The following is a 12840-nucleotide window of genomic DNA, read 5'->3' as shown; positions in this document are numbered from 1 at the left end:
TGAATGGGATAAACCAGATAAACGCTTCCTTAATTTTTAATTGGAAACAGATACAAAAGGCAGTGGATTAACAGGAGTAGTGACATTAGCTCTGAGAGAACAGCTGTGGAGAAAGCAAATTGTGAAGCTCAAAGTGTTCAGTGGTGATTTTATAACCAGTAAGGGAGTGTGTCATCTAATAGTAGGCAAACAAATAATTGAAAAGGATCACTTCGAATAGGATAACTACACATTTTGGGGCTTAAAGTATACCAAAGCTTTGTTCTGAGCCAAAGGACATGCTCATTGGACACAAATGCGGTTCCCTGATCTTTCAAAGACTGTGGATCATTCAGCTGCATGCAGAAATACCTAGAGCTACGATACCAACTGTCCAACCATTACTCATACTCCTGGGAAAACTCCAACAGGCTTGCCACTCTGAGTAACAGCAGAGGAAGGGGGAAATATGTATATAAATTATAATTGGGGGGGGAAATGAATAGAAACAGTGAAATATTTCGTGTAGTGTCTAAATGTGTGTCCTGCTTTCAGCTGGGATAGAATTAATTTTCTTCCTAGTAGCTGGTACAGTGCTGTGGTTTGGATTTAGGATGAGAATAATGTTCAAAACATGCTGATATTTTAGTTGTTCCTAAGTAGTGTTTATATTAAGTCAAGGACTTTTCAGCTTCTCATGTCCTACTATCAAGAAAACTGGAGGGGCACAAGAAGCTGGGAGAGGATGCAGCCAAGACAGCTGACCCAAAATAGCCAAAAGGATACTCCATATCATGGAATGTCATGCTCAGTATATAAGCTGGGGAGAAAGCTGACTGGGGACCACTGTTCAGAAACTGTCTGGGCATCGGTCTGTGAGTAGTGAGCAATTGCAATGCATATAATTTGTTTTAGATAGTCTAATTCTTTTATAATTTCTATTTTCTTCTTTTTTCTGCCTCATCCAGCTGCTGAGGGAGGATTGAGCAAGCGACTGGGTGGTGCTTAGTTGCTGGGTGAGGTTAAACCAAGGCAATGTGTGAAGAGGAAATACCTTTCACCAACTTCAAGAGGGAGGATTTATGGAAATAGTTGCCATTTAGTAATTTTCCATGATTGATAGTAGTAAGTTTTGTAAGTTGCCTTTATGAAAAACCAAACCAACCAAACAAAATCCCACCTCGATTTGCTATGAGAAGCATCTTTTTTGTTCCTGATTTTCCAGTTGTTCTGGCACCCTAGGAAAATGATGGTAATAAGAAGAGGTAGAAAATATGTTTTGATCAAAGTAAGCAATGCTTCAAGGAGCTTTGAAAAAACATAAAGATCTACTAGTAGCACTTGAAAAGTTGCAAAAATAGCCCGCCTGGGAGAAAAAGTTAACGCAGGGATGTGAACTATGTCCATTGCAGCAAAGGAGGGCTGCAAATATTGTTTGAAATGGCAAACTGTCTCAGAAAAGGTGTAACTCACTTAACTGAGTGACACATTCATACATGTCAAGTGAACCAGGTATGCTAATCCTAATGGGGGAAAAATTGGCAAATGGTTGCAGTTAACAAAGAGAGCCCCCCGACCAAGAGATAAAAGTTTCAATGTGAAGTTGTCCATAAATGTCACTGCTAAACATATTGACCTCAGTGCTTCATCTAAGAGAGAGACTAGTGACCTATGTGGCATAAGCAGTGGCAAAATTTAGTGTCAAAGTAGTCAAATAAGGGAGGAATTTTTATCTCTTTAATAAAAGGGAACTGAAACTGAGTATAACCAACCTACTCTTGTTGAGTAAAAGGAGCCTGGGATAACTTGTTTGTGCTTCATCTTGAGAAAATAATCCTCTTTCCTTTTTTCAGACAGTAGCTAAGTTTTGCTGTTGGCATATCAGTGAGAGAGGAAAACTGGTTGCAGAAGGACACATGAGCATTTTTTGAGAAAGACATCAGAAAAGCTGATCTGTGAGAAAGTAAAAAGAAACCCTAAATTATTAGCGCAGATTTATTTGAAGTTTATGCTGAACAAACGACAAATGAAGTAAGCTTTTTTAAGGTATTGTGGAGATTAGAAATACTAGATAGGTTTTGTATTAATAGCTAAGGAAAAAATTGGCCCTGAAACACAGAATAGTTTACCCTGGCTTAACCAGCTTCCTACTTTTGTCTCTTTTAGGTACGTATATTTGAAGCTTTTGTAGCTGAAAAAGTGATACTCCATATGAAGTTCTTTATTGAAATTTTGTGTTTGACATAATGATGTTTGCAAATAGGCCAGAATTAATGGCTGTTTCAGGAGTTTTTGCAGTGAAATGAGGGCTTGCACCTTGCCTCACAAGTTTCTGTATTCCTAAACCATGTGTTAGCTGAAAGCACTCTCCGAATATTGAATTGCATACTTTCAGAAAGTTGTAAGGTCTGTGAGTATGTAAGGTTATCTCACCCTGAAATGAAGAAACATTTCCAATTCCCAGAAATGAGGAGTACTGAAGTCAGGACTTGGTGTAAAAAAGCGTTAAATAAAATACTACATTAGGTACCTGAGCCCCTGAATTCAGCAAATCCAGAACTCATGGGTTTGGATATTGGAAGAAGCTGGCCAAGGAAGTGGTGGAATCACCATCCCTGGAAGCGCCTCAGCACCAAGCTTCCATTACAGTTAGGGTTAGGGTTCAGAGAGCCAGAAAGCCTACAGCTCCAGGAGCACTGGGTCTGGAAAAGTAATGCCACAGAGATCGTGGCAGGGCACCAACATTGCTACCTCCACACCCTTTGGAATCTGGGCCATCCATGTTGATGGGGACCTCAGCCTCAGCACCAAGCTTCCATTAGGGTTTGGGTTAGAGTTCAGAGGTCCAGAAAACCTACAACTCCAGGGAAAGTAGGGCTGGAGAAGGCATATCAAGAGGATCACAGCAGGGCACCAACATTGCTGCCTCCACACTTTTGTAATCTAGACCACCCATGGCAATAGGGACCTTACCTTTGATGACATGCTTGCTTTAACGTTAGGGTTCAGAGACTCAGCAAGCCTACAGCTCCAGGGACACTGAGGCTGGAAAAGACATTCCAAGTGGAGCACAGCAGGGCACCAACATTGCTGCCTCTACACCTATGTAATCTGGGCCACTCATCGTGATGCGGACGCCAGCCTCAGCAACAAGCTTCCAGTAGGATTAGAGTTCATAGAGCCACAGAGCCTACAGCTCCAGGGACACTGGGGCTGGAAAAGGAATGCCAAGTGGAGCATGTGCACCAAAGGAGACTGTCAATATAAAATTAGGTTTTTTCTCAATAGCACTCAGTAGCATTTTGTTCTTCTCTGCAAATTGTCCAACTTGAGTGATTTCCAAAGAACTATTTTTTTGTCACCACCTTTGGTGTAAATGCTCATACAGTAAGGACTAGTAATAGGAATTCTGAGTTTCTTTTTCCTTTTTAATATCTAAAATTTGCTTCTGTTTAAACCTTAGTCCAAATTTGCAATAAAGTGTAAAGTAAAAATGGCAAATCCCTCAGAAAAAGCCAATGGGAAGGTGGACCATTTTAGTTTCTTGTAACATTTAAACAGATTGATTGTCACCATATCCTAAAAACGAGCATCTACCTTCAGGGAAAGCTGTAAGTTTGCTGCTGATATTCTATCCTTTTTGAGTACAACAAAGGAATTTTTCCTGACATAACCACACATATCTGCACATAACTTTTACCACAGAGCATAGTAATACTCTGCAGGGCTTTCATGGAGTATAATAATAATAAAAATACTCTGTTTACATGCACTTTCATTATTTTGTAGCAGGAAAACTGAAGCAATATAAATTCATTTTTATAGTGGTTGGTGTCAGTTAATACATTGTTCTTCCAGAAGTAATGTATTGTAATATAAATTTCCCATTAAGTCAGTGTAGAACAACATTTAAGTGACACTATTTGTGAATAACAATTTATTTGTGACTGTGACATAATTTAATGCAAATATATTGCTCTAAAATGAATTGATCTGATGTCAGATTGATGGTTTGTACCTTTATTACGCATAGTATTTATAGAAGTCCACCATCTCACATGCATATAGAAGAAAAGATTATCAGCTATTCACTATATGAACATATAGCTTCATTAAAAGGCTTTGGAGATGCATGTAAATCATGACAGAAGAGCTTGTGTTGTTTGCCCTATAAAACCTTGCTAAGATTCCATTTGAATTTATTTCATGTTCCTTTTATATATATGTGCATTTTATATCTGTATACTTTTTATAGGATTTTTTTTCTTTGCTTAAGTTCCAAATCTCTTCTGAAACCCATATAGTTAAACCCACCTAAATAATTTCACTTCTTCAGATATGTGTAAAGCCTGACTTGTTGGAAGTTTAGCATAGAATAATGATGAGAAGGAAAGTGTATTTACTGTTGCTGTCACTGAGACATGGTGGGTTCACAGATGGAAAGCAGATGGAAAGAAAATCAATGGGGCCAGAATCTTTTTAAAGAGAGAGTGCAGAGGCCAAAAGCTCAGAGTCCAACTCTTCTAGAAGCTACTTATACTTTTTGAATTATTCAGATACCTAGCCAATGACAGAAAATGTTAATTAATATACTTCACCTTAATATACACTTGTAGTAGTCTTGAGTGTTTTGATTTAAATGTAAACTGTCTGTGAGTCCAAAGGGAAGAGTGAGAGCTTGTCTAGAAAGAAGAATGGGAGCTGAGAAGGCAGCAAAGAGATGCTGTGGTGAGTGACCAGGCTTTTCAAGATGCTCACACAAGCCTGAAAAAAGTCTTTTGGGCTGTTTGTGAGGAGGTTTCTGAAAGCTATTATCAACACAAGGATGACATTTATCTGGCTATTCTTTACCTGTGTCCTTGCTAAACATCATATAAACAGAAGACTTTTAACACTGTTTTGGAAAGATGAAGTTTAAGGTATTTCTGAAGTCTTTAGTCTTGCTGTAAGTCACAGGGAATATACAGCAATGGCTGCCTACAAGAAGAAATGCAGTTTGAGTCTTCAAGGTAGTGTTACTGGCAGGTTACCTTGCTGTTCTTTTGTTTGTGGTTTTTGTTTGTTTGGGGAATTTTTTACTAATTTTGGCCCTTTTAAAATTTCTCTTTGTAACTAATTCTGATCTGAGAACAAAGACATAAAAACACTAATGAGGATGTGTAAGAGCCCAGGACTGGAGCAATAAGCTCAACCAGGAGTTCTACTTTTAAAAGTATAAAAGGCTCAAAAAAATTTGCCCACCAAATATTTTGAAGAGCCCTTGGTCCTTTAATACCTTGAGGCAGCGTAAAGAGATGACGCAGCACATATTTTCCAGGAGATACTTTTACTGATAACTTTAGAAAATAAGGGAACTTGGCAAAAATTTAAAGGGTAATGTGCAACCAAAACAGAGTATTCCACAAACATATGACTTAGCACATGCCAACCCATACAACTTAGCAAAATCCAACCCATTCTGTCCCAAGTCACCCGAAATATTAAGAAAGGAGATTAGGAGAAGGAGAAGAATGAGAAGGAGTAAAGAAAGAGAGAGAAAAGAGATTAAGATAAGGTCATAGCTACCACCAGAGAGTCCTGTGCAAGTCAAGATGCCACGGAGCAGGTGGCAGGTCTCAAGCAAAATGGTGGCCATGTGCTGCTGTTTTTACGTGCTTTGGCCCTCTGTGGCCACCCCTCCCAGGTGTGACTTCCAACCCACTGGCCACTCTGGGGCTCCAGGGTGGGGTGAGGGGTGGTGCTCCCACTATGTGAACCAATCTAAGGCTGGGTTAGGGGTTCCTGTGCGCTGTGCTCCTGGGCTGCCTTTGACTGACAGCTGATCCAGGGTTACCCCAGAGGTCTCCCAGGGGCTGACATGTGGGATACAGCATTACCTCACCTCTGTGAGATTCAACCTGTCTCTTCCCTCCACATGCACACACTTGAGTTGGTTCTGACCTAATAATATAATAATCCTGTGTCTCACACAATGATAAGGCATTATTTTGACTAACCTGACGATACTGTGTTCTTAAAGAAAATTCTCTTGCTCCTACTTTTCTCTTTTCTCGCTTCTCTTTACCCCTTTGGTAAAGCAGTGCAATTTAAAGGCATTTTTACTGTGGTCGAACTGAAAAATGGAAAGGAAAAAATAATTTCAGACTATCCAAATGTGTCCTTCAAACTATATTCCTTTTTCTAGGCACTTGAACTTTTATTTGCTTCTCTGTTTTAATTCCAGTTGAGCTCTCAAATAACTTGGGCTGATCCCAAGCTTCATTTTTATGAATTTGTGGGGATGGGTGAGGTTTGTGGTAATTACTGTTCTCTTTTTCTACATGCTCGCCCTCTTTTACTTTCTGACCTTATTTTAACTGGGATTCCCAGCAAGCTGCTCATTGCTGTGCTAGGTTCTGTTCTTGTACCTTTCCAATGCCAGCGAGAAGAGAAGTATGAAACTAACTGGGATCATTCAGTTCCAGTCACTTTAACATTGCTGCTGCTGCCTCAAGTATCAAATTTTATATTGGAGGAGAAGAAAACACAGTCATGGAATGTGATGAGCCTAGAGGCATCTCCTACTTTGGTGTTTGAACAGAAGGTGTAGGAGGCTTTATGCAACCCTCAGATGTAGAATCCTGCACTCAGTTTAAACTGAATATGAAACTTTTTTTTTTTTAGTATTTGGCATGTTTTTGAGCAATCTTTTTACCTCACATACTTTGATGTGCTTTAATGTCAAATTTCATATTCTGTGTAGGCCCTGATGTGTACGCATGTTCTTTCCCAAACACAGATATACATGTGCACACACAGACATGTGAATGTGTCTTCCAAGGAAAATGTCATGTGCGTCAGAGTATATTCATAACTCTTTTGAGATGTAAGGAAAAACAGTAGAGCATTCCCATGAAAGTGTTACTTGCAGCAGGTCTCTCAATGACATGAAGCGCACAGAGGGGCTGTCATGGCATGTCAGCCTTCATCCACTGCCTAGTCTATATGGAGACACTGAAGCAAAGCACCAGCCTGTGATTTTAGTTAACTTCTCCTAAGTCTTCATTTGACAGGTAGATAAACAGGTTCTGTGAAGGTCTCATCTGTTTACTTCTGGGCTTTTTTGACAGCATGAATTTATTATTAATGTGCCAAATTATGTTGTTTGTACCAAGGGTCAGATCATCATTTATAGCTCGCATGTAGACTGAAATAAATCCTACTGTTGGGACAGACCACTCCTTTCTGCTGCTAGCACACTGCCTGACACTTTCCTTGATCCAGTAGGTTTTAATTTATTTTTACTCTGTGCAAAACTTTAGTCTGCTTTGGTAATGAATACCCAAGAAGGGGAGATAAATATATGTAAATAAATTAAATAGAGGTAACATTTTTGGTTGAAAGACTGCAAATTTGGGCAACTTTTTCTTTTGGGGGGGAGGAGGGTTTTTGTGGTTGAAATTTCTTCAGGCACTCTTATCCTCATCCCCTTCTTTCAGCATGTATTTGTTCAAATCTAGATGAGCTGCTGTGTTAAAAAGGAATCATATGTGTAGGCAAAAGTATCTTGTAAGCTGTAATGCAAGATAACTACGCACTTCTGCCTGGTGTTGATGGGATTACCAGGTGCTGTGAATCACTTGGGCAAAGAGGCCTGAGGTGACATATCAGACTTGTTATTACACCAGGGATATTGGTTCCATTTAAAATAAGAAAGTAGGGTCATGTAAGTGCGGTTCAGTTCAAAGCTTTGAAAACATCTCTTATTGGAAAGATCTGAAGTAAGGAGTCTTGATCCTTCTGCAGCATAAAGAGGTCAGCGGCTGAAAGAAGTGGCAGCTGAGCTGGTGTGTTTGCCCCATGTCCAGCCCTCTGTTTAAATCAGGATTTCTTCTAAAACAACAAATCATAAGAAGGGGTGATTGAGAACTATTTTATAAGAATATCTCTCCTTTGGAAGAAGCTGTATAACAGAAACTCTTCCTTGCCTTTGATTTTTCTCTTTGAAAGAAATTTAAAACCATGTAGTCCTTGTCCTAAGATATGCTTATTACAGAGTTCAGTGATGTTTTCTGAAGTTGTAATCTGGCTTGAACTGTTTCCCCTGGCTATACTACAAGACAATTTGACTTTGTATGAAACTCTGAAAACTGTATATGCAGATGATGTTAACGTTTCAACTTCATGCTCTCTGCACTGCAAATGACAAAAAACACTTTGAAGTGCTTTTTCATACTCTCTACCACTGCCTTTTGCATGCAATGAATATTAATAAAAATAGACCTGCGTTCACTTTTGGTTTCAATAGGATGTTCTGTCATCTCTTTAGTTTTTCTGTCTCTTGAATTTCCTATTTTTAAAGTTTTTTATTTTGTTTGTAGTGCCAGGCCCTATACCTGCCAAATCAGTGAAAGGAACTCCTTTTGAAGATAAGATCTTCCTCAACTGGAAGGAACCTGTGGATCCAAATGGCATCATTACTCAGTATGAGGTAATCATTAAACACCTAATAAGCACAGGATGGGACTAGGGAGGTGCATCAAGAGAGATGGCTGACAGTGGGTGTTTATGCTCTTGTAGGCAACTATTCAATGATATGCTCCTTTCATTTACAGAATACATGATTTTGTGTAGTGATTAGATATTCAAAATTCGTAATTATGGTGCATATGTTGTTCGCTGTCCAGCCCTGTCAAGTGCCTTTGGCATGTGAGTATAAGTGCCTTAAAAATCTTGTATTGTTGATATACACTGTTCCAAAGCCATAACAGCCATGATCTGTGAAATCTTCTTGTTGGGAGAGAAGGTTATGTGAAAAGTAAGGTGGTTATTAAATTTGAAGCCATGTTTTTTTTAGCTTTGTTAGCTCTTCAGATATCATCCTTCAAGGAAATTTCCATGTATATTCTGTTTAAAGTATATTTAATATATGATCCTTCTGGGGACCTGCACAGTAGGTTAGCAGGTAACACTAGCTGATTTGAGCAACAAACACTACGCTCTCCAGCACTCCTTTTTTAAAGGAACAGAAGGTATACCTTTGTTTACTAGTGAATTACAGAAAGGCAAATCAACTAAGCTAACAAAACCCCATAAATATTTTGTTTATTTATTTATTGATGCTAAGAAAGTTCTTTAACCCAGGTGGGCAGCTCAACCCCACTCAGCTGTTCACTCACTTCCCTGCAGTGGGATGGGGGTAGAATTGAAAAGAGCAAAAGTGCAAGCTTTTGTATTTTAATCACAAATCCAAAACACAGCACCACATGAGCCATGATGAATAAAATTAATCTATCCCAGTCAAAACTAGTACATCAAGATATCATATCTAGCTTTAAAAATATTAGCTTGGTTTGAATAGCATATAAATATGATTATTAGAAGGGGAGAGGGAAAAGTATCACATGAAGTGAAAAATAAAGGGCATTAGTGGAAATGGAGAAGGTGGAGAAGTGTCCAAAATTTAATGTAACAGTGAAATTTTCCATACGTGAACGAATATCACAGAGAAAGAGAGATGAAGGGCACCTGCACAGCCTTTCAAGTGAAGCAGAGTCTTCAATAATACACATCAAGTCCTCAGTGGTTTAGTGGTGGACTTATCAGTGTAGAATTAATGGAACTAATGGTCTTAAAGATCTTTTTCAGCCTAAATGATTCTATGATTCTGTGGTATCCCCAAGGTAGACGGGTAGCTCTATGAGCATGTGTCTTTTGTTTCCACTCCAGCCAAGCTAACCTAATCCCCTTGTGCCAAAACTTGTAACAGTTGTTACTAAAATAATGGTTTTCACAGGTCAGCTATAGCAGTATACAGTCGTTTGATCCTGCAGTTCCAGTTGCAGGACCTCCACAAACCGTGTCGAAGCTGTGGAACAGCACACACCACGTCTTCTCACATTTGCACCCCGGTACTACTTACCAGTTCTTTATACGTGCAAGCACTGTCAAAGGGTTTGGACCAGCAACTACAATCAATGTAACAACCAACATCTCAGGTAAAAAGCAAACAACAACATAAAATAAAAACAGCGAAGGAGAGAGAGGAAAATGTATTGTGAATATTTGACCGTGAAAATTCGTGAAATGCTAAAGAAAACCCCCCAGAAAATCCTACTGTGTTGTTAAATTATATTACTAAAAATGTTTTAGAGTGTGTTTGCCACACAGTAGTGTAAGTTCAGGGATAAATCCTTGTATGAGGTGGAAATTGCATAGGTGTAGTTGTTAACTGTTCAGGTTTTTTTTATGTAATCTAGTACTTTCATCTAATAATTTTGAACTGCTGTATAAACCTTAACTAATTAACCCTTCCAGCACTCCACAGGTCACTAAAAACTGTATTTGTTTTGCATATTAATAAAGTCATATACAGAAAATTAACTGACTCTCTGAGGGTGTCACCACTTAGGAACATGCAGCTATAACATAATCAGGGCAGCTGGGACAAAGTGGGAACTTCTTTTGCCAGATTTATATAGCTCTGCTTCCTTGTGCCTTTATTCACTTATTTTAGTGCACCAAGATTGACGTTATTTGTCTTAATAATGCACTGCAAATTCTAGAAGACAGTAATGTCAAATGGAATGCTTTAATATTTTTATTTTCTTAAATTTCATTGTTATTCTCACAAAATAAGATAGTGGGTTATGCATTTGATAGCAGAAAATAAGTCAATGCTATATTTAGAGAGACTGTTGATTTTGTGACATGGTGACTTCAGAGCTTGGCAGAGATCAAAGAAATCAGTCATTTAGAAATTTAAACAGCACAAAGCAGCTATTTTCCTTATTATCTGCCATAATGACACTTAGATTGTTCTGTAAAGGGAAGTTAATAATGTATCAGAATGCACCTATGATTTTTATGGGAAACTACTCATGTAGTCTCCTCACCCAGTTCCTGAAAACATGCACAAAAATCAAAATGCGAGAAAATTCAAGGCAGAACTCCTTGAATTATGTATCAAGTTAAATGCTGTAGTTGTCGTAGTTAAGTGGAACAGCTTGTTGAATTCCACCCCAGCACATAACCACTAGCACTCCTCACTCCCCAGTCCCTTCAAAAGAACCCAACCAAGGCACCAAAAAACCTCAAATGATGTGTTCTGTTCTGTTTATGTAGCTGTTAGGTTGTTTTGAAGTCTGATATTTTACTCAAGTTTTTTTAAGGTCCTTATGATTCTTTACAACAATATCCTGTAGTATTTCAGTATTTTGAGAAATAAGTGCTTCAACATGTTTGGATTATTTAGGACTACAATGTGTTCAGGCTTCTTCAAATATGCCTTCTTTTTCCACACAGAAATTGGAGGAATTTTGTCCAGAATCCAGTATAGCACACTTTCTAGACACAGTATGGATCTGTTAGTTGGCAAGATGTGGTTTTTTACTAGGAAAGCTTAAAGGCAGACTGTGAAACCCCTCATATCTGAATTTCAGCCTTTTTGTTTTTCATCTTGCTTTATGCTGAAGTGTTGTCTAGTTTCGCTCTGCATAGCTGATACTTTATATGAAGCAATGCATGTTCAGAAAATGCTAGCTTTAGTTTAGTGAGGAGTGAAATTATTCCTTTTAGTCAAACTTACAAGTGGTTGCTGTGATTCTAGTGAACATGGTGTAAACAGTAATTTTAAAATTAACATTAAATAAACATTAATTCTATAAAAAAGTATTTCCTGAAAGAAGAGCAGATTTTGTGTTCATCTAGGATCTGGGACTAATGAAGCAAGACTTTTAATCTTTCAATACTCTTCTATCAATTGATATATTTTTGTAAAATTATTATGATTTAAGTGATTGACAACCTGCTAGAAAACCTTGTTTTGTGAAATTTCATTTTGAAATATACCAGCATCATTAATGATTTTATAAAAATACAGCCACATATGAAAAACCCCCATACAGATAGTTTTTAAACTTGTGAAAAATTAGTGATTAATAGAAATCTGTTGTTTTCTAATACAGAGAAAATCCTATTTCTTTCCTTGCACCAAGGCTGAAGTCAGCAACAGTATTACCAGGGAGGACTGTAACATGTGGTAGATTAAAGTTGGATGGTTGAAGTAACCACCAACACCAGCCATCCAACCCACAGCAAATATTGCTGCCTTGAGGCCTGGCAAACTGCCTCTAGTTTGGATGCTGATTTTGTTTTTTTCATAGTGGTTCAGAAGCTGTTTAATAAGCAGCTTGGCCATACATTGTTAAGAATGGGCATGGGAAGAGATTCTTCCATCCAGTTCTAGTCCACCAACGCATGTCTATGCAAGCCCAATTTTCCTGCACTCTGGTTGGTATTGGCATTGTCTCCAATGACATTGAAGAGGAAATGTGAAAGGTTCTTAAATTGTTAGAGGAGGAAAAAGAGACATGGTAGAGGTTGGGTCTTTGACATGATAACTGTAGTTTTTTGTAGGGTAGAAAGCGTGATGCCAAAATGTTTTTTTTTTTTTTTGTAGTTTTAGGGCTTTTTTGTAGTTTTTGTTTTCTTGGTAGTCACTTCCTCTGTCCTTGAATAAACCTGTTTAAGTTCATAGGTGTTGTGATTTGAGGGGAAGCAGCTAGGGATGGGGTTATGGGTTGGTGAAGTCCCATTCATTCTGTAGTAAAAGACCGTGCCTGACTCGAAAAATCATTTAAAAATACTCATATTGCTGATAAAGATTCTGTCTTTGTACTATATTGTACAGACACATTCTCATGGAAATTCAGAATGTTATCACTGATTTCTTTCTTGTTCTTTTCCTTCCCACTCAACATTAATCAGCTCCCACTTTACCGGACTATGAAGGAGTCGATGCATCTCTCAACGAAACTGCTACTACAATAACTGTACTCTTGAGACCAGCACAGGCCAAAGGTGCACCTATCAGGTAAAAAA

General features: G+C 38.3%; 1 protein-coding gene across 5 annotated transcripts in view; it reads left to right on the top strand.

The window, feature by feature from the left end:
• PTPRK (protein tyrosine phosphatase, receptor type K) overlaps positions 1–12840 on the top strand; it is a 397810-nt gene that overhangs the window by 304578 nt on the left and 80392 nt on the right. For all 5 annotated transcript variants that reach the window (XM_017829151.1, XM_017829141.1, XM_017829132.1 and 2 more), the window contains 3 exons: positions 8340–8449; positions 9755–9956; positions 12727–12832. In XM_017829151.1, coding sequence (XP_017684640.1) covers positions 8340–8449; positions 9755–9956; positions 12727–12832 — 418 coding nt within the window. The remainder of the gene's footprint in view (positions 1–8339; positions 8450–9754; positions 9957–12726; positions 12833–12840) is intronic.

Source organism: Lepidothrix coronata, unplaced genomic scaffold (assembly GCF_001604755.1).
Source record: "Lepidothrix coronata isolate B3197 unplaced genomic scaffold, Lepidothrix_coronata-1.0 Scaffold5, whole genome shotgun sequence".
Taxonomy (NCBI): domain Eukaryota; kingdom Metazoa; phylum Chordata; class Aves; order Passeriformes; family Pipridae; genus Lepidothrix; species Lepidothrix coronata.
This window is presented reverse-complemented; position numbering and strand designations above follow the sequence as displayed.